Here is a 24,794-nt window from a genome sequence, read left to right as displayed (position 1 = left end):
GAAGCACACGTAAAACAAGGCTGTGTGTTGATCAGTTGAGAGCAGTGACCAGACCCTAACCAGGATGCCCGGGGGCTGTGGCTCGGCGCCTGCGGTTGCGTATGAGGCGTCGTGCCGAGGAGGAGAGGACCCAGCGTGCGCCGCTGTCTGCGGAGCCGGCTTGACGGGACCTTTGGCGCGGCCGGGCTCCCCTGAGCGTCTCTGCTTGCTTGTTTCAGTGCATGACCTGCGGCAGCAGATGACAGCCTTGCAGAGCCAGCTGCAGCAGGTGCAGCTGGAGCGCACGACGCTGACCAGCAAGCTGAAGGCGTCCCAGGCCGAGATTGCGTCCCTGCAGAGTGTCCGGCAGTGGTACCAGCAGCAGCTCGCCCTGGCCCAGGAGGCCCGGGTCCGGCTGCAGGGCGAGATGGCCCACATCCAGGTACAGCCCCTGCCGTGGCCGGCGGCTCATGCTGCACATCTGGTGTGGAACACTTGCTTTTTCCCTAAACTGAAGCGACTTTTCTGAGTTTAGATTTCACCCATACGTTTTTTGAAAATCTGCTGAGCACCTGTCTAGCCCACACCCCACCGCATGGGCAGGGAGGCCCTGCGGGGAGGGGTCACTGCCTTCTGTGACCTTCTGACACAGGGAGTTTCACAGCTTCTGCTTGAGCATTTTAAATACTAAAACCCCCCTCTCTGGGACGTCCTGTGTTCCCCGCTCTGAGTCATACATCCCGCCCCCTCTGTGGGGTCGCCTTTTGTCGTTGGAACCCAGCTGTCAAATCCACGCCTGCGGGGGTCTCTTGCTCCCCGGCTCTCCCGCTCCGTCACCGCCTCCTGTGGCGCGTTTCTTACGTGCACAGAGCGTGGCACATGCCACCTCCTGGCAGAGCTCTCCAGCTGCCTGGTCACCAGATCCTCCCAGAGAACACTCGTTTCCCATATCCTCGCTTTCTTCCCGTGTTGTTAGGGTACCAGAGTGTCAGCCTCTGATTCTGAGTGGGAGCAGGTGTGAGGCCAGGTCTGCAGGGTGACCGGGGCCGAGGCGTGCTCTCGGGAGCAGTAGGCAAGATGCTGAAATGCACTTTGCTCCAAATCTCAGCGTTTGCACTAATTGGACCGATTGTGAGGGTGCTGATGGTGCCTTGGTCAGCCTGTCTTCTCTTTGAATTTTGCTGTGGGTTTTATTTTATCTCCCCACTTTTTTTTTATCCAGGTAAAATATTGTACCTTTTTTGTTACAGTATTCAAAATACTGAAACTTTACTTCTCAAGTAGAGGATGTAAAGTACTAACTCCACCAAATGCTCTTTTTAAAAAAATCTAAAGTCTACAAATATACAAAATAGAATTTTAAAAAATTTGTTGTATATATTTTTTTAATATATTTATTTATTTATTTATTTGTTTATTTATTTATTTATTTTTGGCTGCATTGGGTCTTCATTGCTGCACGCAGGCTTTCTCTAGTTGCGGTGAGCTGGGGCTGTTTGTTGCGGTGCGCGGGCTTCTCATTGCGGTGGCTTCTCTTGTTGCGGAGCACGAGCTCTAGGCCCACAGGCTTCAGTAGTTGTGGCTCGCGAGCTCCCGAGCGCAGGCTCAGTAGTTGCGGCGCACGGACTTAGTTGCCCTGCGGCGTGTGGGATCTTCCCGGACCAGGTCTCAAACCCATGTCCCCTGCATTGGCAGGCAGATTCTTAACCACTGCGCCACCAGGGAAGTCCTTATGTTGTGTATTTTTTAAGCTAGAGGACCTGGCTTAAATACGTCCTTAGTATAAATAAGCGTTTGTTCTGCTTACCGTGTGCTTGGAAATAATTGCAAGTCAATGGAATTTTGAAGCTGTCGTGCATTTATTTGAGGCATAAAATATTTAAAGAAGCCAGATTTATGTCCTGAGCTAAGTCAGAAATGGCATTTGGAAGACAGAAATGGAGAAAAAGTCCAAGGGAATGGCAGTTTGAGAACCATAACTGCTTTTTTCAAATACCTTTGACACCCAGGTTCAGCATTCCTTAATTACCGTGTGTGATACACTTTCGCCCTCTTTTTCCGGTAACATAGAAGTGTCCCAGGAACGTTCAGGTCGGAGAAGAACGCAGGGTAGTCTTTATTCTTTTGTTGCCTTGAGATGAAGTCCCAGCGAATGATGCCTTTCCTTGCTCTGGGCAGCTTCGGTCTTAGACCCTGAAGCTCACAGCTTCTGGTCGCATCAGGCACCTGTAAGTCTAGGAGCGTTCATGTCGGCTCTGGAAGGGACGTGCTCGCAGGTCTGCACGGCCTAGGTCAGACCGGGGCGGATGCCAGTGCCACTTCCTGGGAATGGCCAGGGTCAACCCGGTGCGTGACCAGGACAGTTGGGGACTGAGAGGGCAGGGCCTAAGGTGTGTCTGGCCGTGGGTCAGTTTATCCGATGGGCAGATTCCTGGCTGTCCCTGCCGCCCAGATGAGGCCCCTCACCTCTGGACTCAGGGATGCCCCTTCAGTGGGAACTGTCATGTAGGTCTTGCCACAAACCGCACCGTCGTGGGGGTGATGAGCGCTGACTTCTGGGCTGCCGGCTGGCTCCTCTTAGGTACACAGAACCCAGATGGCCTGAGTGTCATGGTGGCTGCCAGGAGGGTGGGCAGGGAGGCCCTGCGGGGGTGGTGGTCCTGGGGAGCGGCCCTCCCGGGGGCCAGCGCTGTACAGAGACCCTCACCCTGGTGGCCTCAGGGACTGGCTGGGCTGTGCTTGTGCTTGGAATCTAGCAACCTTCGACTTGTGGTGTTTTCCTTTGAAGATCGGACAGATGAGCCAGGCGGGCCTCCTGGAGCACCTGAAGCTTGAGAATGTGTCCCTGTCCCACCAGCTGACGGAGACCCAGCAGAGGTCGATCAAGGAGAAGGAGCGCATCGCCGCCCAGCTCCAGGGCATCGAGGTGGGGCTGTGCTTCTGGGGCTGCGGTGTGTCAGTGTTGTCTTGGGGTTTGGGGGTTTGTGTTTTTTTTTTTTTTTTTTGACATTGATCAAGGTTAGGAAAATATACCAATACATACAGCTATACGTAAACATTAGTACTACATACGTGCGTACGTATGCGTATCTTTTAAAATACTCCCTTGAACCACGTGCAGCGATTTAAGGTTTCGGGATTCTGTTCCTCGTGTTCCCTGTGCGCCCATCCCCTCCCTCGTCTCTGCGTTGTCAGAGGTAACCGGGGCCTTCCTCTGCACTGCCCAGTTCCGGCCCCAGCCTGCGTTACCATTTCACACTCCAAAAGCCACGTGGACTGCTTAGGACCGTGTCCAGCCGCCTCTGTGGATTATCCCAGGGTAGGGAGATGCAGTGGCTTTCACCTGTGTTCTTTGTCAGCTGTGAGACCCTGGACTTAATATCTTAGCTCTCTGGGCTTTGTTCCCTTTTCATTAAATGTGGATAATAATACCTACTTAATAGGCTTGTTGGGAAAAGTAAAGAAGAAAAGGGGTACACAGCATCCTGGCAGTGTGCTCCAAGAACCTCACGGTCACACGGAAGGTCGGTGTTCTGTGACTGTGGTCTCCCATCTCCCCAGTTCTCTGCACGTGCTCCTTTGTCCTCACGGATGACGTGGATGATGAAGGACAGTCGTGTTGTGTCAAACACATGCTTCAAGGGCTCAGGGTCAAAGAACTAAAAAGATTCTAAGTTATAAGCTAATGTTTTTTCCCTAAGAAAATTCCTAGATGTTGGGTCTTGCCTACGTAGTCAGGACGTAAGGAATGCCATATTTGCCCCACGGCCCCTGGTCTCTAGTCTTACCAAGTGGCATCCAGAAGTAATCTTGTGGGACTTCCCTGGTGGTCCAGTGGTAAAGAATCCGCCTTCCAGTGCAGGGGACACGGGTTCTATCCCTGGTGAGGGAACTAAGATCCCACATGCTGCGGGGCAACTAAGCCTGTGCACCACAGCAACTGAGCTCGCACGCCTCAACTAGAGAGCCTGCATGCCGCAAACTACGGAGCCCACGCACTCTGGAACCCGCACACCACAACTAGAGAGAGAAAACCCGCACGCCACAACTAGAGAGAAGCCCGCGCACCACAACGAAAGATCCTGCATGCCTCAGTGAAGATCCTGCGTGCCACGACTAAGACCCGATGCAGCCAAAAATAAATAAATAATCTTTAAAAAAAAAAAAAAAAAGTAATCTTATGAAAGAGAATGTGCCGTGTGTTACACCCCGAAGAGCCTGTCTTCGTGCAGGTGGCGGCGGCGGCGGCGGCTGTGGCGGTTTCGTTCACCGCTGTAACCCAGTTCTTAAAACTGGCTTGTCTGCTTGCTTCTCTCTTCAGCCAGGCCCGAGGGTCAGCAGGGGAAGCATGGGTGGAGGAATCGGCCGGTGGCCTGTCTTGGCAGTGGGAGGGCACCAGCTTTCTGCCCTCGGGCCCCCTGTCTGTGTGTCACGGACAGGATGGTGACGGGGACGATGGCTTCTCTCAGGGGTGGGGGGTTTGCCCGCTGAGGCTGTGGCTACAGGTTATCCTGCTTTTTAAAAAATGCTCTGTCTTCTGGGCCCAGGCTGACATGTTGGACCAGGAAGCTGCCTTTGTGCAGATTCAAGAGGCGAAGACGATGGTGGAGGAGGACCTGCAGAGGAGGCTGGAGGAGTTTGAAGATGAGAAGGAGCAGCTGCAGAAGACGGTGGCCTCAGCGGCGGCCCTGGAGCAGCAGCTGGAGCAGGCAAGCCCCTTGGGGGCTCGTGTCGCTGCCCTGGGGCCGCGGCCAGCCGCACGGGGCTCGCTTGTGCTGGTCTGTCCGTCATGTCGTCAGACCCGGCGGGGGTTCGCTTCAGCTCGTGGTCTTCTGTGCTGCAGCTTTACGCAGAAGGCTGCCTCCAGAGCGTCGGTCCAGACTGTTTAAAACCCAAGCACGGAAAAAGTACAAACTCTTGGAGCACGCGGTGTTTTCGTTCAAGCGCGGTTGCATTGACTATGGTTCCTTTTTTCCTAGGTGAAGCTGACTTTGCATCAGCGAGACCAGCAGCTTGAGGCTTTGCAGCAGGAGCACCTGGACCTGTTGAAGCAGTTCACCTCGACACAGGAGACGTTGCAGAGCAGGGAGCAGGCCCTCGGGGACCTGCAGGTGCACCGCGATGAGCTGCAGGCCAGGCTGGATGAGCTGCAGGGGGAGGCCGCCGCCAGGGACGATGCCATCCGTTTCCTGCAGAACGAGAAGATCGTCTTGGAGGTGGCTGTGCAGGCAGCCCAGAGCGGCAGGGAGCAATCTGATAGAGACGCAAAATGCCTGGAAGAGGGTGCTCAGGACACGTCAGAAACTTTAGAGCAGTTGACGCAGGAACTAGCCATCAAGTCCAGCCAGGTAATGCAGTTTGCTGTCACTTTGTTATGAGTGGAAATCACATATACAAGAAGTAACGCTCATTGTTTGGTCCTTTGTTTTGTTTGTTTGGTTCTTTTTTTGAAACATGGAAGAACACTTCCAGGGGAGGGCCCAGGGCTCAGCTGGGGAAGGGGCCCACAGCAGCTGATGGGGTACTTCCGGTCCTAGGTTAGTGGCTGGGTGTGCAGGTACCTGGCTGAGAACTGGGAACCGAGTTGTTTGAGGCTTTGAAAGTAATCTGCCAAGAAACACCAGCTTCAGTGCACCTATGATGAGGAGCTCAGACTTGGCAAAAGCAGCGTGGAACTTTGGTTCTTTCCTTCCTGACTGCCTGACCGCAGTGCAACCCCCTGGACGTGTCGGCAGGACGGTGGGTGAGGGTGGAGAGACGGCCGAGGGTCTGGGTGTGTGCGCACGTGACCTAGGACGCCACACCCGGGAGCTGCCATGCTATGATGTGGGTGAACAGTAAACAAATACAGACGGAACAAGAAAGCTGCAGGGTGTGGAGGAAGTAGAGTTAGTGTCGGGAATGGTTTTGTCTTCGAATCCCACTCCATGAGCGTCGAGGACAAGAGGAAGTCGGCATGTTTTCCCTCCAGGAAGTAGGTGTGATTTCTCTGCAGGTGCTGACCCGTCTGTAAGCTTCTAGGACAGGAGGCGCGGAGGCAGGTCACTGATGCCTCCGTGCCCACGTGTCCCCCTGAGGCATGCGGCCTGCCCAGAGCCACCAGTGTGATGTCTGCACACATGTCCCTCGTAGGTGGAGCACCTGCAGCAAGAAGCTGCCTCCTTGAAGAAGCAGGCGCAGAAGATAAAGGAGCAGTTTCTTCAACAGAAGGTAAGAACACGTGGTTGGTTTTCTTTCTGTGAAACAAGCGCATGAAGAAAATCCTGTACGTTTAATCTCTTCACTGGAAGGAAATCATTCGAGAGGAAGGTAACAACTAGACTCCAGCTTTTTTAAGGCACTTCACTGATTCTGAGGTACACTCGTCACCCCTCCCGTTTTTATACCTCTGAAGTCAGGTGCATTTTCGGGGGGTGTTGGCATCCGTATCATGCAGATCGTGCCCTGCTGGCACATCAGAGTGAGTGTGTGTTGTTTCCACAGCGGCCGGGCCTCCTGCTTAACGTTGCTTTGAATAAAATCACACCACGATCCAGCACTGAAATAGGGCACTTCACATTAGTGAAGCCAGTTCTGCTGTCTGAGGAATGAGTGCAGAGCACCACCAAGGGTCTGAGGAAGGGCAACCGAGGGCGTTGTAAGCGGTGGTGGGTTTTATCACTGAGATGCGAGCGGGAGTGCCTGTCAGAAGCCAGGCAGGGCAAGTGGAGCGGGAAGGAGTGGCCACATTCCCCCGAGAAAGTGAAGCAGTCAGGGCCCCCAGCGGCTGGCATGGCTCCCCTGTCCATCACCCAGTCCTGCTTAGATATGTGTCTCAGTGAGCGGCGTCTCAGATTTGGTGAAATATGTATCTTTAGCCCCAGAAAGTTATATATAGATAAGTGGTGAGCATTTTTGTTTAAACTGCTTGACCCCTTGGAAGACCCGCCCCGCGGGCTGCAGCTTCCGGCTTGTTGGGCAGGTGATGGTGGAGGCCTACCGCCGGGACGCCACCTCCAAAGACCAGCTCATTGGTGAGCTGAAGGCCGCCAAGAGGAGGCTGGACTCGGAGGTGAAGGGGCAGCGGCAGGAGGCCGTCAGGCTGCAAGGGGAGAAGAGGGCCGTGGAGGTGCAGCACTTGCGTCTGCAGAGGGAGGCGTCCCAGGCCCGTCAGCAGGTGGTGGACCTCGAAGGGCACCTGCAGGCCACGCAGAGGGAGCGCGACGAGATGGAGACGCACTTACAGGTCTGGGGACGCCTTTGACTTGTGAAGGTTCAGCCGAATGGGCCTGGGGCTGTACGGTGGGCAGGGCGGGGTCCGTGGAGAGGTTCTGGAGAAACAGGCTAGAATAAGGCCCTCCTGGAGCTCAGATCCAGGCGGAGTAGAGCCGTGAGGGGGCTACTGAGACAGTCCGAGCCGGCGTTTGAGTGGGCGCTGGAGAGAGGCAGCAGGGGGCACGGAGTACCGTGGGGCTGACCGGGCGCACAGGGGACGTGGGCCGGGCCGCCTGCAGCAGCTGCTTTGGGCTCCGGGCTTTAAGGGCGGTGGGGCCGGATTTGCTGTGCACGCACCAGGGCCCCCGTGGCCGGCGGAGTCTGTGAGAGACAGTGGTGGCCGTGCCGCTGAGGGTGTCTGGCATGGGACCGGGGAGAGGGAGACCTCAGGCCAGATGCCTGCAGCTGAGGAGCGTTTCTGAGGCAGGCGGTAGACCTGGGGAGAGCGGTGGGCAGGGTGTCAGACTGAGGGCTCCGTCTTACGTGTGACATGTCAGAAGTCCGACGGAGGGCCGGGCAGGGTCCAGGGAGGCAGGTAGGCTGGAGGCCACAGCTGAGAGCCATGAGGGTGCAGGCGGGACGAGAGGGCCCAGGGGCTGTGGGGAGCCAGGGGCTGGTGGGACCCCCGCAGCTGCGGGACGTGGGGCTCGCGGCTGCGAGGGCCGAGCCGGTCCTGGGGGGACGATGCTCATTGCACAGGGGGAGACGGGGCAGCGGGCAAGGCCAGGAGGGGGCGCGAGGCCACCCCGAGGCGCTGGGAGAAGCCCGGGAGGGGACCGGGTGGGAGCCGTCGCCTGAGGCTTTCTCGTTGGCAGCTCTTCCCGCCTGTCCCACCAGCGGCCTTGACACGGGCGGTGCGGGACCCTCGGCCTCTGTGAAATGGCCATTTATCGCGGGGCCCTCGGCCAGGGTCTGCCTCAAAGCCCGTGCCCTGCAAGGCGGCCCTGAGAGGAAGCCACTCCGACATTTGGGCTTCAGGTGGAAGGTTTGGCACTCCTCATTTGTCTTTTCCTCCCTTTATTTGAAGTCTTTGCAGTTCGATAAAGAGCAGGTAGCTGCTCTCACGGAGGCCAACGAGGTGCTCAAGAAACAAATAGAAGAGCTGCAGCACGAAGCCACGCGGTACGCGGCGCGGGGCGTGTGCTGGCGGGAGGCCGGGCGGGGGTGTGAGCCGTGTGGTCCCCCCCAGCACCGTCTGTCCAGCCCTCGCCGGTCTACAACAGCTGGCCTAGGAAGTCAGGGCCCAAGTTTAAGGCTGGAAAAGTGATTCCGTCGTGATCTGACGGTTACACGTGGATGTGCTAACACATCCTTTCACAAACACTCCCCGTTTGTTTTTGTTTTCATTTGACTTCTCGTGTCAAGCACTTGTTGCAGCGCCCTTCGCACCCCTAGCGCCCTGCCCGGGGTGGGCACCTGTGCTCGTCCTCCCCCGGCCGCGCCAGGCCTTTCACCCCCGCGGCGTGTCCCGCACCGCCCTGCTCTGTCAGCCGCTGGCTGACTGCGAGCCTGAGTGCTGCGTTTCTTGCTGCTGATCAGGAAGAGCGCTGGAAGCCTTTCTGTTTGGGAGGAGAGGACTATTCTCTGTCTCCACAAGGTGGTTTAAGCACCTCCAAGAGGGGAGCAGGACAGATGAAAGCACGGTGCTGGGCTCTGTAGGGGACGCCCACCGACCACATCCCGGGGAGCTGGGTTCTGGGCAGCGCAGTGCTGGAGAGGGTGGAGCTGGGGGCAGAGGAGGGTGGAGCTTGGATGGAGACGCACTTGGCCTTTGCTGGGTGTGGCACGTGGTCGGGGGTGAGCTGAGACTCGCTGCTGTCTCTGCCACGCCCCAGGGCCGTCACCGAGCAGAAGCGGAAGCTGAAGCAGCTGGGCTCGGACCTGAGCAGCGCACAGAAGGAGGTGAAGACCAAGCACAAGGCCTACGAGAACGCCGTGGGCATCCTCAGCCGCCGCCTGCAGGAGGCCCTCGCGGCCAAGGAGGTGGCCGAGGCCGAGCTGAGCCAGCTGAGAGCCCAGGCGGCCAGCGGCGGTGGCGGCGGCGATCACACCCTGCACGTGGGTAACCCGGCTACTCGGCCGGTGCAGGGGGCTGCGGGGGCATGACATGTACAGGCACCTCCCCTCCGAAACCGTCCTAGGAGGGTCTAGAAAGGCGGTGTGGGGCCAACGTGTGGGCAGCATTTCTTCAGAATTCCTCGCGGTAGCAATGTGACCAGGGGCTCTGACGCTGCATTTGACCCCTGTGAACGCGTGCGGGGTGCTGGCCCCAGCCCCCCTCGTGTCTGGGGAGGAGGTTCTGTGAGTGCCACGCGTGGGGTGCGAGGGCTCGGGGTGAGGGTCGAGGGGTCCAGGACGGCCTTTGGACAGGTGACGTCTGAACTGGTCTCGCGTGACGGCGGGCATCTCAGCAGAGCGCTGCTCCTGTGCACTGGCTTTGGGGGGCACGGGGCCAAGTAGGGGTCTGGCTGGAGGGGCTGTGAGCCGGGGTCGGGGAGTTTGGAGTGCACCTTCCGTGTGATAGAGAGTGAGCTGAGACCTGGCCACTGTCCTGTCGGGAGGACCCGAGGCCAGGAGAGGCTGTGACGGTAGCTGAGGTGATGGGAACCCAGTGCAGGAGCCGACGGGAGGCGTCTCGGAGGCCAGCGCCAAGGGGAGGGCGGGTTGCTGATGGCTCTGCCGACAGATGGCCCTTGAGAGGGACAGCATGTGCGACGTAGTGGAGGGAAGTGCCTGTGAAACGCTCGGGTCCAGGAGGAAGAGGGACCTGCACATGGCGAGGGCTGAGAGCCGCTGGAACTGCTCTTCCCCCCGCGGCGTCCTGAGGCGAGGGAGAGCCTTTTGCTTTGGGTTATTGTTTAGGGTGGGGGGACGGGCACGCGTGTGTGTGTGTGTGTGTGTGTGTGTGTGTGTGTGTGTGTGTGTGTGTGTGTGTGGAGGGGGTGTATGCATGTGGTGGAGGCTCTGAGGTCTCCTCTGGGCGTCACACTGTCACTCTGTCAGTCACGAGTGTCCTGGTCCCCAGATCCCTGTAGTCTGGATCTGACCACCTCCTTTTACTTTGGTTAGTGGGTATAAAATTCTGCGTTTTGTTTATTACCCACCGATTTGAGTCACTTCCCTTATGCTTAGTAATCGTATTTTTTTCTCATCTTTGTTTCTGTCTCCTCTCAGTTTAAGAATTCGTAAGTTGGAGGACACTGTAGCATAGCGTGGTGTTCTTTTGTCAAAATACATAAAATCAATATGCCCTCTCACATGCTTACTTTTTACATTGGGAGGGGGAGAACTTACTCAATTGCAATTTCCTTTTTACTTTAAAATCTCTCTCTAATTCTGTGACTTACGTGGTACCAGCAGTGGGTGTCACTGCCATGCAGTCTGTCACCCCCTTGCTGCACAGCCGGTGGCAGCTGGGCAGGAGCACAGCCTGAGAGCCAAAATCCTGGTTCGGCCTGTACTTCGGCCCTGGTGAGGTGGGGTCTCAGGCAGCTCACTCACCTTGCTGATCCTCAGTAAAACGGAGGCCGAGGATGACCAACGAGGACTTACTGTGCAGCACAGGGAACTCTGCTCAATATTCTGTAACAACCTAAATGGAAAAAGAATTTCAAAAAGGATAGATACATGTATATGTTACTGAATCACTTTGCCGTACACCTGAAACTAAGACAACATTGTTGATCAACTCTACTCCAGTATAAACTAAAAAGTAAAAAAAAATGAGGCCGATGGTGCTTCCTTGGTGGTGCAGTGGTTGAGAATCCGCCTGCCAATGCAGGGAACACGGGTTCGAGCCCTGGTCTGGGAGGATCCCAGGTGCTGCAGAGCAACTAAGCCCGTGCGCCACAACTACTGAGCTTGCGCTCTAGAGCCCGTGAGCCACAACTACTGAAGCCCGCGCACCTAGAGCCCGTGCTCCGCAACAGGAGAAGCCACCACAATGAGAAGCCCGCGCACCGCAACGAAGAGTAGCCCCCGCTCGCCGCAACTAGAGAAAGCCCGCACGCAGCAATGAAGACCCAACTCAGCCAAAAATAAATAAATAAAATAAATAAATTTATTAAAAAAAAAATGAGACCGAAATGAGGTAAATGGTAGAGCCTCCCTCATTAGGACGGTTCTGTGGAGAGACACCTGTGAGGGGCTCAGATCATCACCTGCCCCACAGCAGCAGCAGGAAGAGTGTGTGTGTGTGTGAGCACGTGTGCATGCACACGCGTGTGGCATTGGTTACATCGTGCCTGGTGCAGCTTAGTTGCCACAGATGGTAATTGGTAGCTCTTATCTTTCTGTGTTTTCAAAGCATTAAGTGAAAAAGTTAGTTTGTGAGTCATTACCGTGTGGGGCTATGTGGTAGCTGATTGCGCCCTGTAAGGGAGAGGGAAGGCTGCAGAGCCGATCACCTGTCGCGTGTGGTCGCAGCCTCGCGCCGTCAGTGCCGAGCCGGGCTACGTGGCGGGACCCGTGACCAAACCCACCTTCCGTCCCGGCCCTCAGGAGCGGGTCCAGGCCCTGGAGGCGGAGCTGCAGGCTGTGGGCCACAGCAAGAGGATGCTGGAGAGAGAGCTCCAGGAGGTCATCGCGCTGACCGGCCAGCAACTGGAGGAGCAGCGGGAGAGGGTGCTGGAGCTGGAGGACGAGGTAGGCGGACGCCGCGCAGCCCCGCGTGCGGGGCGCTGCCGCTGGCCCGGGCGCTCGGCCTCCGCTCTGCGTTTCTGGGGCCGTCGGCCGCCTGCCCGGGTCTCTGAGCACCCGCCCCGCCGGACACCCACACGCATGCGCTGCAGCAGGGCCCGCTGTGCCCGCTGCCTCTCCGGTATGGCAGACGAGACACCCGGCTCAAAGGGGCTCGACCCTTTAGAGGAACTCCACGTAACTCTCAGGCCCAGACGGTCGTGGCTTCGGGTGGTGCCACACGAGCAGCGTGGTGGTGTCACCTAGGGCTCTGCGCAGGGTCCCAAGGTGGCTGTCGGGAGCCGCGGGGCTGCGTGCACAGTTGACAGTTGTCTCTCACACTCAGTCCGGGCCCGCCTGGGCTCCGACCCTGGGTGTGCTACTCCACAAGCCCACGGTGCCCGGGGGAGGGCGGGGCTGTCGGCTGTGGGTCCAGGAGAGAAGGGGCGTGGCCGCGGCAGCCTTCCCAGCTGTGAGGCGAGGGCCCTCGTGTCCGGGGCAGTGCTCGCCTGTGCGTTCTTGCGGGTGGCGGTAGCTGTTCAGTTCCTGGTGTGCGAGCGCTCCACGAGCCAGAATGGGCAACTCCCTGACGTCACGGTGACTTTGGTTTATTTCAGCTGCAAGAGTCCAGAGGCTTCAGGAGGAAGATAAAGTGCCTTGAGGAGTCGAATAAGAAGTTGGCTCTGGACTTAGAGCATGAGAGAGGGAAGCTTATGGGCCTCGGACAGTCCAGCGCGGCCCTGAGGGAACACAACGGCATCTTAGAGACAGCTTTAGCCAAGAGGGAAGCAGACCTGGTCCAGCTGAACCTGCAGGTATGGACACTCCTTTGCAGCAGGAGACTTGCTGCAGGCCGGGCAGCCCTCCGAGGGCTTCGGCTGTGTGGTCTGCACTTGGTCACCACAGCCACCTGCAGGGTAGAGGCCAGAGAATCTGCTGGAGTCGCAGCCCCTCTGCCAGCCCTGAGGCGGGGGTGGGTCCGGGGCGCCTGTGTCTCCCCGCAGCTGAGCTGTGGAGGGACTAGGCTCAGCCCATGAGGTTCCCTGTGGGCGGGCGACTCCCGGGGGGTAGCGGGGACCCTTTCCCAGCTCAAGGCAGTCATGCTGCACGTAAGGGACTCTGACCCGAGGGCCTCCTGTGATTCAGCACTGGGGTTCAAACCCCAGCGGGGCTCTCCCTGCAGACCCCGTTGTTAGCTCCTCAGTTCTGCAGCCCCCCTGGGTGTTTCAGGGAAGTCTTCAAATGGCGTTCAGCAGCCCATCCCAGCCCATGCCTTGAATTCACCAGATTTGAGAGCGCTTCCTTAGTTCCCACCATTCCTGCCCCGGGCAGCCTTGCCACGGAGGCGATTGCGTTGATAACCCTTGGTTTATATGCATCTTTTGGGTTTCTAACGAGATGCTTGAATATGATCATATGATTGATGATACTCCTGTGATCTGAGATTTCGGTTTTGCTAACGGCGTTCTCCAGAGATGGAATTCTCACTCCTTTCCTGGCTTGTACCCTTGTTGGCAACATGTCACGATGTCTTGAGCCCCCGTGACGCTCGACTCCCCCGCGTGGCACTGATCAGAGCGGCCCCTGCTTGCTCCCACGGCTCTTCAGGCTTTGGAAATTTGACGTCCTGACTTCCTTACCACTCTTGGAATGTGCTGTAGGTGCAGGCAGTTTTGCAGCGCAAAGAGGAGGAGGACCGCCAGATGAAGCAGCTTGTCCAGGCCTTGCAGGCCGCGCTACAGAAGGAAAAGGTGACGGTGCACAGCCTCGAGGAGCAGGTGTGTGGCTTCCAGCCGGTTCCAGATTGCAACCTCATAGAGCCTCTGGGATGTAATCTTTAAATGTCTGAAAACTGAGAATTAGTACCCTTGACACATGAGTTCCCTTCCAGGAACTTAGCGTGTGAATACCTTTGCTGACGTGTCCAAGGACGGGGTGTCATTGTGGGGTTGGTGATAGCGAGGCTGGAGAGAGCCCCCACCCTGTGCTCATCAGTGGAAGAGTGTGTGCCGTCGTGTGGCTCTAAGATATGTGCACAGAGCTCCGTAGCTACATATTTTACTGGGGAAAGATGCCCTGCACGTAGTGTGGAGTTAAAAAGCAAACTGCAGAACAGTATACGTTTATTTGTGTTAAAAATGCAACCAAGAAAGGTGGCTCTGGAGACCCATGGCCATGTTCTGCATTTGGAGCAGTCTTCCTGGCTGCTCCTTTCCATGCTCAGGTGTTCACCAGTGCATCAGGTGGCTCGTCCCACAGAGGGGCCTGCCCTGGCCACCCTGCGAGCTAGAGTGGACCTCAGGCCGTGCACTTTAAAATTTTTACTGTCGTGATGCCTCGTCTGTGGTTTCTGTACAGCTCTTTCCTCATTAGACTGTCAGCTTCCTGGGACGAGGTCTGTGGCTTGTTTACCCTCATGTCCCCAGTGCCTGCACAGAGCAGATGCCCAGAAGATGTTTGTCATTGGCGCATTCGTGCGTGTGTAGGTGCATGTGACCTGGGCTTTGCCACATTCTTTAAGAATTTCTCCACGAAAGTACACTAGAGATAGAAGGAAATAGTTCTTTATTTCCTGGGTGAGACAGTAAGACATTTTTTTCAAGTAGAACTAGTTTTAAGATATGTTAAGAATATTTGAACATGAACAATTATTGGCTTATTCTTGACCCACGTTTGCCTCACCTGCAGCTGATGTTTTATCCGTGCGTGGAGCTGCTGCACGTCTAATGGTTCCAAACTGAGTCAGCAACACTCCCTACTTTTCTATGCCCACCTTCCTATCTTTTGCTCTGTACTCAGGTATCACTTAATAGTTTTATTCTCACCTTAAAGACGTTGTAACTAGGAGATTTTTAACTGAAAGTGCTGGGGGGGATAATGTATATTTGACTTTGATTTCTTTTTTTAAGGGCAGTAATTGTAAATGATGCTTATTTATTCCTCTAAGTGCATTTGGTCTGATTGTCTTGATTGTAAAAATAGTACATGCTAGTAAAAATTTTTAGTGTGCATGGAGATTAAAGTACAGATCATCTTGAATCTCTACCTAGTGACAACCACGGCTAATATCTTCTATTGGAGTTTTTTTTCCATTCATGTATGAGTTCTTTCTATATTCATCTGTCATATACTGTAAATATTTTTACTAAACTTCTTTGAAATGAAGTGCTTGCTAGTGCAATTAGACAAGAAAACTAAACTATTGGAAAGGAAAATGGAAAATTTCGTTATATTCTGAGAATTTGCTTGTTTTCTCAGAAACGTTGAGATAAGCTGTTGTTAACTATGAAAAAGCTAGTTACATCCTAAATGGTTAATGAGCAGTAGCTTTATTACAGTTAGATGGTACGATGGAAAGGTAGATTCCTCCCAGATACACGAGTGATGAATACATGTAACAAGAAATAGGCAGATACACTTGAGGAAGACTGTAACAACTACTCAGACCAAGAAAGTTGGACACGTTTGTTCGCTCAGCAGGTGCTGCTGCCACGTTGCACGCTTGCAGACCAAGCGTGTGTTCAGTACTTGCATCCTTGACGGGGACCTTGGAAGGCTTTGGAAGGAAGGCCTGCAAGAGCAGCTAGGATGCGAGGGGTTGGGCGGCGGCCTCCATGAACCCGGGCACATCCTGCGAGGCTGTGCCTCTGTCCTCGATGACGCCGTGTCCTTCTTCCCAGGTTGCTGCCGCCCAGGCGGAAGCGGGGCACAACCGCCGCCATTTTAAGGCTGCCACGTTAGAGCTGAGCGAGGTGAAGAAGGAGCTGCAGGCCAAGGAGCAGGAGGTGCAGCGGCTGCAGGCGGAGGCAGACGGGCTCCAGTGAGTGCGAGCGGGCGGGGCCGGGCGCCAGCACCGTCTCCATCTCCGCTTAGTGCCTTCAATGCACCAGGTCCCCTGTGTCCTAGCAAATCGCTGAGTATTCTGCAGGCAGATCTAAGAAGGAGAGAGAGATCCGATTGCTGTCTCAGGATGCCACAGCTTACGTCTGAAACTTTGACCCTGGTGCTGTGTGCTCCCACCCTGTGCCCTGCTGGTTCTTCTCCGAGAACAGAGAGCCCGGGGGGCTGTGCTCAGCACCAGTGCTCACCGTGGGCTCCCTTTGGGGTGGCCTCGGCTCGCACACGTGTAGGCACACGTGCTGGGCACTGCACGTGCATCGGTCCCTCCCATCGTAGTCCGTGAACTGGGCTCACGAAGCGTCCCTCCCCGGGGCTTGTGGGGATTAGTTGAGCTAGTGCATGGCAGAGCTCCTAGAACAGTCCCTGCCCAGGGTGAGCAGTACGGGAGTTTCTGTCATGATGCGTGTCACCCGGGACATGTAACGTTCGACGGACAACATTTTTGAGTGGGAAGGTAATTGGAAGAAGGCTGTAATTTCACTCTTTCTTGTTTTTTATGCTAGGATTCAGGAGGGGAAACATTCCCAGGAAATAGCACAGTTCCAGGCAGAGCTGGCAGAGGCCCGGACCCAGCTCCAGCTCCTGCAGAAGCAGCTGGATGAGCAGCTGAGCAAAGAGCCCGCAGGAAACCAAGAGGTGACCCGCCGGCGCGGCTGTACATCTCCAGTTAACAGGACTTGCAGAGCTAGGCTCTGCTGGTTGACACATTCACTTCATTCCCTGCCTTCTTGGAAAGGGATATTTATTTTTTCTAAGTATGATATTAAATGATATGGAGAGATATAGTTAGAGCAATGTTATAATGCATGAAAGCCATTTTAAAATTCTTTTGGTCGTGTGACTTTTTCCCTTCTCTAGATGGAAAATCTCAAATGGGAGGTGGATCAGAAAGAGAGAGAAATCCAGTCCTTGCAGCAGCAGCTGGACTTGACTGAGCGGCAGAGTAAACAGGAGTTGGATGGAGTACAGCAGTCGTCGCAGGTGCGGGTCGTGTGAGCGCCCCGGGCAGCACTCCACCAGTTCCCCCCTGGGCCGTGCCAGGCAGCGTGCTAGGTGCACAGCAGGAGTGTTCAGTGGGTTGAATGTGCCCACGAAACGGCTCTGCAGACATTATCCCATTTCAGAGAGAAGCCCAGGTCAGGCAGCTGAGGGATGCTGAGCAGAGAGCAGGGCCCCAGGGCCCCACCCTGGGCTGAGCTGTGCAGTGTGTCCCGGGAACGGGATCTCAGTAAGTCCAAAAAATGAGACAGTTCCATTCGCCAATCTGTGAAAAGCTTCTCTACGAAGAAGTCTCGGCACAGTCTTGACTGCTCGAGGAAAGGGTTGGGAACGTGACTCAGGCTGGGATTCCTGCTTGTAGGTGGACGGCTTGAGATAACCAGAACTGACTTGTGTTCGGTCGTAGGGACAGTTAGGCTTATTCTAGTAGCTGATCTTGGAGTTTAAACAAGGGTTGGGTTCCTTGTCAGATGTGGACGTGGGAATGTTAGCGGCCCCTCGACAGAGGCTCTGAAGTGTGGACGGGAACGGTGAGGACAGGACTGTAACCGGATCCTCCGCAGTGTAGACCCTTGGAGAGGAGTGGCGGGGGGAGGGAGCGACTCACGAAGGCTGGGAGTTCCAGCCCCTTGGAATTGTGACGTTCAAACTAAGATTTGTGCAGTGTGTTTAAGACCTTTCAGGTTTTTTTTTTAAACTTATGTGGGTTATACATTTACCACCTTTTAAAAAAAATTTATTTATTTAACTTATTTATTTTTGGCTGCATTGGGTCTTCGTTGCTGCACGCGGGCTTTCTCTAGTTGTGGCAAGGTGGGGCTACTCTTCATTGCGGTGCGCGGGCTTCTCACTGTGGTGGCCTCTCCCGTTGCAGAACACGGACTGTAGACTCGCGGGCTCAGTAGTTGTGGCTCGCAGGCTCTAGAGCGCAGGCTCAGTAGTTGTGGCGCACGGGCTTAGTTGCTCCGCGGCACCTGGGATCCTCCCAGACCAGGGCTCGAACCCGTGTCCCCTGCATTGGCAGGTGGATTCTTAACCACTGCGCCACCAGGGAAGCCCAAGACCTTTCAGTTTTAAAAATCTATGACTTCTTCACTTTCTTTAGAATATTAAATCTGAGCTGGAGATGGTACGGGAAGATCTGTCCCTGACCCAGAAAGATAAATTCATGCTTCAAGTTAAAGTGTCGGAACTGAAGAGCAACATGAAGACGCTGCTCCAGCAAAACCAGCAGCTCAAGCTGGACCTGCGGCGGGGAGCAGCCAAGACGGTACGGGGCCCAGCGGGCGGTTGGTGGGGCCTCCGGAGATGCGTTGGCGGGAGGTTGGCAGGCTTTCCAGTCAGTCACCAGTCACAGGGTTACATTAACCAACACAGAGTGACGCTTGTGTGAAGGTAGGTGATGATGGGCTGTTCTCCTTGGACCACAGGCCAAAGCTTTTTAATTTAGAGCTCTTTCCGACGGAATGTTTGCCTCTTTCTATGAATTTAGATGCCATTTTATTGTACTGTGCTTTATAAAGCAAATGAGGGCATGGTTTGCTTGTGTTAACAAGAGCCCCTGGGCCTCTAGGCGAGACCAGCTGGGACACAACAGCTGCCAGAACAGGCTCAGGGGCCCGGGGACCCCGAAGCAGCCGTCATGAGCTCTGTTCAGGTTATCTGTTTACCCACCATCTGTTGTTCTACTCAGTCTATGTAAATATTTTTCAGGTGCAAAGAAGTCACTCAGATTCAGAGGTTTATTTACTATTTAGCACGGTTTGCTTATCTGTGGAAAAAGTTTGAAGTCCTAGGAAGGGGAGTCTTATGAGTTGGAAAATTGACTTAATTTCTTACGGAAACTCGGAGTCAAGGCCATGGTCTCTCTGGAAAGCTCCCACCATGAGCTGTCATTTAGGGGGCTCTCGGCAGCTCCGGCCTCCTGAGGAGCCAGGACTGTAGTGTTTGGTTCATGCATTAGGAAGAAAGTTTTCTATTCAGCCAACATTTCTTGAACCCCCGTGGCTGCCAGCTCTGCCAATTTAGAACGAGTGGGAGGTGCTTCCCCAGAAGCCCGAGGGGAGCTGGGGAGGCGCCTCAAAGACCACGTGTGATGGCGGGGACCCTCGGGGAAGGGGCAGGGGCGTCAGCCTCCGAGTGGGAGAGCTAACTGTGTGCCTTTTTTTTTTTTAATAAATTTATTCATTTTTAATTTTTAAAATTTATTTTTGGCTGCGTTGGGTCTTCGTTGCTGCGTGTCGGCTTTCTCTAGTTGCCGGTGAGCTGGGGCTACTCTTTGTTGTGGTGCGCGGGCTTCTCATTGCGGTGGCTTCTCTTGTTGCGGAGCACGGGCTCTAGGTGTGCGGGCTTCAGTAGTTGTGGCACACGGGCTTCAGTAGTTGTGGCTCGTGGGCTCTAGAGCGCAGGCTCAATAGTTGTGGCGCGCGGGCGTAGTTGCTCCGCGGCATGTGGAATCTTCCCGGACCAGGGCTCGAACCCGTGTCCCCTGCATCGGCAGGCGGATTCTTAACCACTGTGCCACCGGGGAAGCCCCTAACTGTGTGCTTTTAAAAACAGAGAAAGGAGCCGAAGGGAGAAGCCAGCTCTTCCAGCCCCGTGACGCCGGTGAAGATCCCTGACTGCCCCGTGCCGGCCTCGCTTTTGGAGGAGCTGCTGCGGCCCCCACCTGCCGTGAGCAAGGAGCCCCTCAAGAACCTCAACAGCTGCCTCCAGCAACTCAAGTATGACTGCTCTGGGCTCCATCTCGTAGTGTTTACAAATAAGTTGCAGGTCTCAGTTGGAAGAATCTTCCCTGTTGCCAGCACCGCACGTCCAGCAGAGGCGAGCGGCTCCGTGGTGTTTCTTGGCGGTGGGTTGGTCCCGTGCCTCTCCCTCCATCTGCAAGGTGGGAGCTGCCCGGAGCTAAATGACCCTGTGCGCCGGGCAGTGGGAGGCCCGTGTCTGAGGCGAGGGCAGGTGTGGCTCTGGCCCTGTGAGCGGACGCCCTGCAGGACAGACCCTCGGCTCTGTCTTTCCCACATTCTCCCCGATCGGCGTGTCGGCCTCTGTGTGGTGCACAGGAAAATGCCCAGAGTCCCTTTCGTGCTGTCCCAGGAGAGAGGCCCGACGGGCCCCCGAGGGTGTGCGCGAGCGACCTGCCGTCAGGGCTGGGTCCGAGGTGGCCGGCTGTCTCTTGTGGGGGGACAGCGCCCCCGGCTCTCGTCTGACCGCACGCCTCCCCTGTCTCCCCAGGCAGGAGATGGACAGCCTGCAGCGCCAGATGGAGGCACACGCGGTCACTGTGCACGAGTCGCTGTCCTCGTGGACGCAGGGGGACCCCGCCAGCCCCTCCCGCCCGGGCGATCGCGCCAACCCCGGAGGAGACGCGGAGCAGCGCGGTCAGAGCAGGGCCGCGAGGGAGCGCTTCGGAGTGGTGCCCGCCGAGCATCCGCACCCCGAGTGTTTGTAGCTGCCCGCAGGAGTGCTCTCTTCTCCGTGTTATTTATTTGACTGTGCGCTCTGTGTCTTTCTAAGAGATGAAAGTTAAGTTTTGCGTAGGCCGTTACAAGGAGTAGAATAACAGAACGAGAGTCGAGAATTGATGATAGTCTTTTGCAGGTCACAACCAGCTTTTCCCACGAAGTGACCAAATCTTAAAAACCTAGTTTAGGTCTCAGTGAGACATTTTGAATGTGTCTGAAGGGTTATTTGCAGAAGGAGGTATCTTAGGCCTGACCGTAGACGCTGCTCTCGGACGGTCGCTGGCGGAGGCGTTGCATGGCTGCGTCTGGCTTCTCACTTTCCTGTCTGATTCAGAAAGAGCTTTCCTCCCTGCAGGAGTGAGACTTCGTTTGCACCTTTGGTTTTTATTTTATTTTGTTCTGTTTTCAATAGCCATCTCTCCATAGAACGTGTATATAAATACCGGAAATCATAATCTAATCTTTAAAAAGTATATGCTCATATTATTTAAGAATGACCCGAATTTTTTTTTTATTGATTGCCTTTTGAAAATCTGCAGTTAGGAAGTAACGTACTTGTAGGATTTAGGAATGTCAGAAAATTATGTTTTAAGAAATGTAATTATTTTATTTACCTTCTAAAGCCAAATATTCTTAGGCAGAAGTTCTTTGTTATTTTAGTTTCACTTTATTTTGAGGGTCTTTCCTTGCCATGAGTGCACAACGCCCCCCTGTTTGACCCCTGGCCCTGCATGGCCTTGCTCACCGTGGCCGACCCCCAGGCGGGCCTGATGGCCACCAGGACGCCCACACAGACACCCCGGTCAGCACATGCCGACCTGACGTGTGAGGCGTGGGGAGAGGCCTCGAGAGAGGAGGGGAGGGGAAGCGAGGAGGAGGAGCAGGGCCAGGGCCCCCGCAGGCTCCAAACCAGGGAGCAGGGCTTCCCCAGGCCTCACACTTCTTTGCCCTCGTGTGGCAGTGTCCACCAGCGCCTGTGTGGCCGTCAGGAGATAGGCTGGCCTCTGTGTGGTGAGAGCCTTCAGAAGGGTGAGGAGGCCCTTGACCCTCTCATCTGGAGAGCAGCGAAAGGGGCAGGTCAGCATGGGAGGGTCTCCTGAGGTTTATTTGAAATCAGACACCCCAAGTGTGTGAGGTCCCGCCTAGAGTGACTGTGAGACTCGAGGTTTGGAAGCTTGCCCCTAGTTTGCTAAGATGATCTAAAATAATGTTTATTGTTCCAAGTTAGAGAAGAGAGAGAGAGAACGGGTCTGTGTGGCCCCCTGTGCAGGTCGGCTGGTCTGAAGATGAAGTCTGCGGTGTTACTGATAAGGCCAGACACGCTCGTGTCACCGCATCACCTGGGTCTCTCTTGTGGAGAAAACAGCGTGGTGTTTTTAATCTGCTTGTGTTCTCTCACAGTATGCTGTTAGAAGGTTAATTGATAAGATTAAAGTAGCATTAATCACAAAGATGTTTAGTGTTTAAAAAAATTCCCCAGCAAGTATTGGAACTTCTAAAATATGTATATCATTTGTACAGGGTTAATCTTGGAAACTATACTTGAAAACTTTATTCTACTCTTCATTTTAAGTTGGAAATCGTTTTTGACAAAATTGTTTTCGTACCATTGGAAAAGAAAAATGGTAATTTATGTTCTTATTTATTTTGGCTGCGATATCTTTTGTTTTAATTTTAGAGCCAAGAAATTACACTTAGCCTCATTTTGTAGCTGCTTTCTCTCTCCTTGCTGAGGTCTTCCAGAAAATCACAGTGTATCTTCTTCCTTAGGAAAGGATAAAGGAATCCTGAGTATATCCGTCAAGAGAAAGCCAATCTCTGTTCCCCGCCCCTTTTTCCTTTGTCGAGTCACCCTCCGTGTGTGTGCGTGCGTGTGCGCGCGTGTACATGTGTGTGCGTGTGTACGTGCGCGTGTACGTGCGTGCGTGTGCGTGTGTGCGTGCGTGCGCCTCCAGCAGCAGCGCCTCGTCTGGGCTCCTGCTGTCATCCTGTGCCAGCTTCATCCTCTAGTTCTGTGCGCGCCCGGCCTGCCTCTGGCCTGAGCGCTTTGGCTGCCCCCCCACCCCCATGTCCTGTGTGTGCCCCTCGTGCTGTCACGTCTGGCCTGTAGTTCCCAATCAGGGGCCCTTATGTCCGGGCTTCCTTAACAAATCACCCTGAAGGGGGAGGTTGGACTGAATCGCCTGCTCTTGGTTTGCTGCGGGTTTTTACTCTGAGGCTTTACTGGTGCTCCTGTCTCCCAGAGCTTGATTCTTTAGTGAACAGCGTTTGAAATATTCTTCCGCTGTGGGCAGAAGTGGGAATTAGGAACTTCCTCACGGAAAACAGCAGTCAACTCTGGAGCATGTGTAGAAACACATTTGCTGTTGCGCTGTATTTGTGTATGTTGTTCATCCTGTATGTCGTGTCCGCACTGGAGAGCATGTCAGCTTGGACACTTTGTGGTGTTATGACTTGATTTTCTTATGTTCCAAAAATAACTTACTGCGAGTGGTTATTGTTGATTTTTCCACGGTACACATCAGATGGATGCCACGGATCTTTTAGATTTACATGCCTTTGTTCTACTATTTGGAAGGTGTAACAGGCAGTGTCTTTGATGAGACGTGAAACTGGCTCACACTCTGGCCTGGGGTCCAGGTGCCAGGGTGGGCCTCGAGGAAGACAGCCTGTGGAATGCTGCGTTAGGAAAATTCTCATTCAACTCCTCCTCAGTTTAAAGACTTTTCTTGGTATAGGGATACTGCAAAAGCCATGGGCCCGCAAGGGCACCATGACATATATTCCTACTTCTCTGAGTATTTTTTTAACAAAAATTAAATGTGTGTAAAGATTGCTAGTAGTGAAAGGGACCAGCGGATCTGAAAGAGAAATGTCCTGGAGCATCCCCAGGGGCCGTGATGTGCACAGGGCGGGGCCTGTGAGAGTCTCGGGGCCTCACTCAAGTTCACTCACTCCCCGCAGGGTGCCTCTCAGTGTATGGTGGTCTCAGGTTACGATAGGATCCTTGACGGGAATGCTTCAGAGGATCTAGAAAACTCGGTGGTTTTAAGTTATTCATGTTTAATAAAAGTTTCCTCATTAAAAGGGAGTCCTCAGGTTGGGGCTATTCAGGGGAAAAGTGTCACCATGCACAATGAATTGTAACTTTAAAAAGCATGTTGATTTTTTATAAATTTAAGTGTGCTTGGGGATTCCTTGAATTTTGTGCAATAAACTATTTTTTGTTAAAGATTTTTATATTTCCTTGGGGTGCCTTCATTTTCATATATATATTTTGTCATAATTGGGAGTAACTTTTATCTCATGTTGTTACCAACTCTGTTCAGATAACTTAAGAGAATTTTATTGTTCTGCCAGAGTTTAAGATGGCTGTGAAATCTAACTTCTTGTGGCTGCTTTTGACCACAGCAGGAGTGTAGCGTCTCGCCATGTTTCTTCCTTCTTCACCCGCACTTTACTTGTCACCACACGCCAGTAAGTACGGAGGTGGGAAGCGTTCACAGGAGTAACGCTCCTTCACAGGGAACCCGCTCCCGAGGCTGCGGACGCGCTGCACGCGCGCTTCCAGCGTCGTCCAGCCCCCGGCCTCCACTGACTGTCCCTGGCCTGCAGCAGTGGGGCCGTGACTCCGCGGCGCAGCCTCGTGGCTCTCCAGGCTCACCTGCCTTCTTCATCCGTACTTCATTTTTGATCAGCGAGAGTAGACCGGATGCACATTCTTCAGTTAAGTGTTATCATTTGACCAGCGTGGTAAAAAACGTACAGAAAAGGAGCAGTAAACCAGTGGTCACAGAATTCGATTTTGTGGTGGGTTGGACACATGTGTTCTTGTGTCTCCACCTCGTGAGCTTCTATAACCAAGGGTCAGGTATTACATGTACCACCCAGACCTAAATGAAGATGCTCTGACCGCCTCCTCTTGTGGCCTTAACTTCCTGAAGTACTGAGGATGCAATTTTCTTTCCTACAGTAATCATGCAGAGGGTGATTATACGTATCGGAGCTTTTTCCTTTTCCTGTAAAGCTGCTAAACATTTGCAGGCGCTGAACTAACGAGTTGATGGGTTTATTTTTAAGTTGTGTCTCCTTCGTCGGATAGATGTCCTGTGCTGCACCCTCTTAACGGTCGTGCGGTGGGTGGTACCGGAGTGGTCCAGGTGCAGACTCCCGGGCAGCTGCTCCCCGGCTCAGAGGGGGCGCGAGTGTGGGCAGAAATTCACGCTGAGTGTGAGGCCGAGGACTTGGTCTCAGCCCTCCCGGTCACGCGGTCTCATCCGTCCTGCAGCCGACTAGGTGGGGACAGAAGTAGGATTCTTTATGCCGCCGACGTCCAGTGTGGTAGACAAGCGTGATAGCTGTTGGGAGAGTCTCCGAGCCTTTCCCTAAATGAGGAATTCTTAGCAATCAGTAACTGCCCGCACCAGAAGCGGCATTTATTGGAATTCTTCTGCTTGCCTTCATGCCAGCTTTCACGTCACGAAGAGTGTTGCGGGTTCTCGTAAGCAGCCTTCTTTGTCA

The 24,794-nt window shown here is 54.4% G+C and overlaps 1 protein-coding gene across 5 annotated transcripts in view; it reads left to right on the top strand.

Moving 5' to 3' along the window:
* The window catches only part of GOLGA3 (golgin A3), a 43,979-nt gene extending 20,470 nt beyond the window's left edge, over window positions 1-23,509 (top strand). For 4 of the 5 annotated variants that reach the window (XM_082417643.1, XM_082417639.1, XM_082417640.1 and 1 more), the window contains exons 8-24: window positions 219-421; window positions 2,768-2,905; window positions 4,527-4,688; window positions 4,959-5,327; window positions 6,112-6,189; window positions 6,941-7,204; window positions 8,261-8,355; window positions 9,069-9,291; window positions 11,734-11,877; window positions 12,528-12,725; window positions 13,572-13,688; window positions 15,591-15,730; window positions 16,314-16,446; window positions 16,669-16,791; window positions 17,915-18,079; window positions 19,369-19,532; window positions 20,044-23,509. In XM_082417643.1, the coding sequence (XP_082273769.1) occupies window positions 219-421; window positions 2,768-2,905; window positions 4,527-4,688; window positions 4,959-5,327; window positions 6,112-6,189; window positions 6,941-7,204; window positions 8,261-8,355; window positions 9,069-9,291; window positions 11,734-11,877; window positions 12,528-12,725; window positions 13,572-13,688; window positions 15,591-15,730; window positions 16,314-16,446; window positions 16,669-16,791; window positions 17,915-18,079; window positions 19,369-19,532; window positions 20,044-20,260 (2,933 nt within the window). In that variant the 3' untranslated portion in view covers window positions 20,261-23,509. The remainder of the gene's footprint in view (window positions 1-218; window positions 422-2,767; window positions 2,906-4,526; window positions 4,689-4,958; window positions 5,328-6,111; window positions 6,190-6,940; window positions 7,205-8,260; window positions 8,356-9,068; window positions 9,292-11,733; window positions 11,878-12,527; window positions 12,726-13,571; window positions 13,689-15,590; window positions 15,731-16,313; window positions 16,447-16,668; window positions 16,792-17,914; window positions 18,080-19,368; window positions 19,533-20,043) is intronic. The other variant, XM_082417642.1, reaches the window with a different exon arrangement.
* Window positions 23,510-24,794: the final 1,285 nt, after the last annotated feature.

The sequence above is a fragment of the Balaenoptera physalus genome (assembly GCF_965194825.1).
Source record: "Balaenoptera physalus genome assembly, chromosome: 12".
NCBI lineage: Eukaryota > Metazoa > Chordata > Mammalia > Artiodactyla > Balaenopteridae > Balaenoptera > Balaenoptera physalus.
Note: the sequence above shows the minus strand (reverse complement) of the source record. Positions and strands in the feature narration are given on the sequence as shown.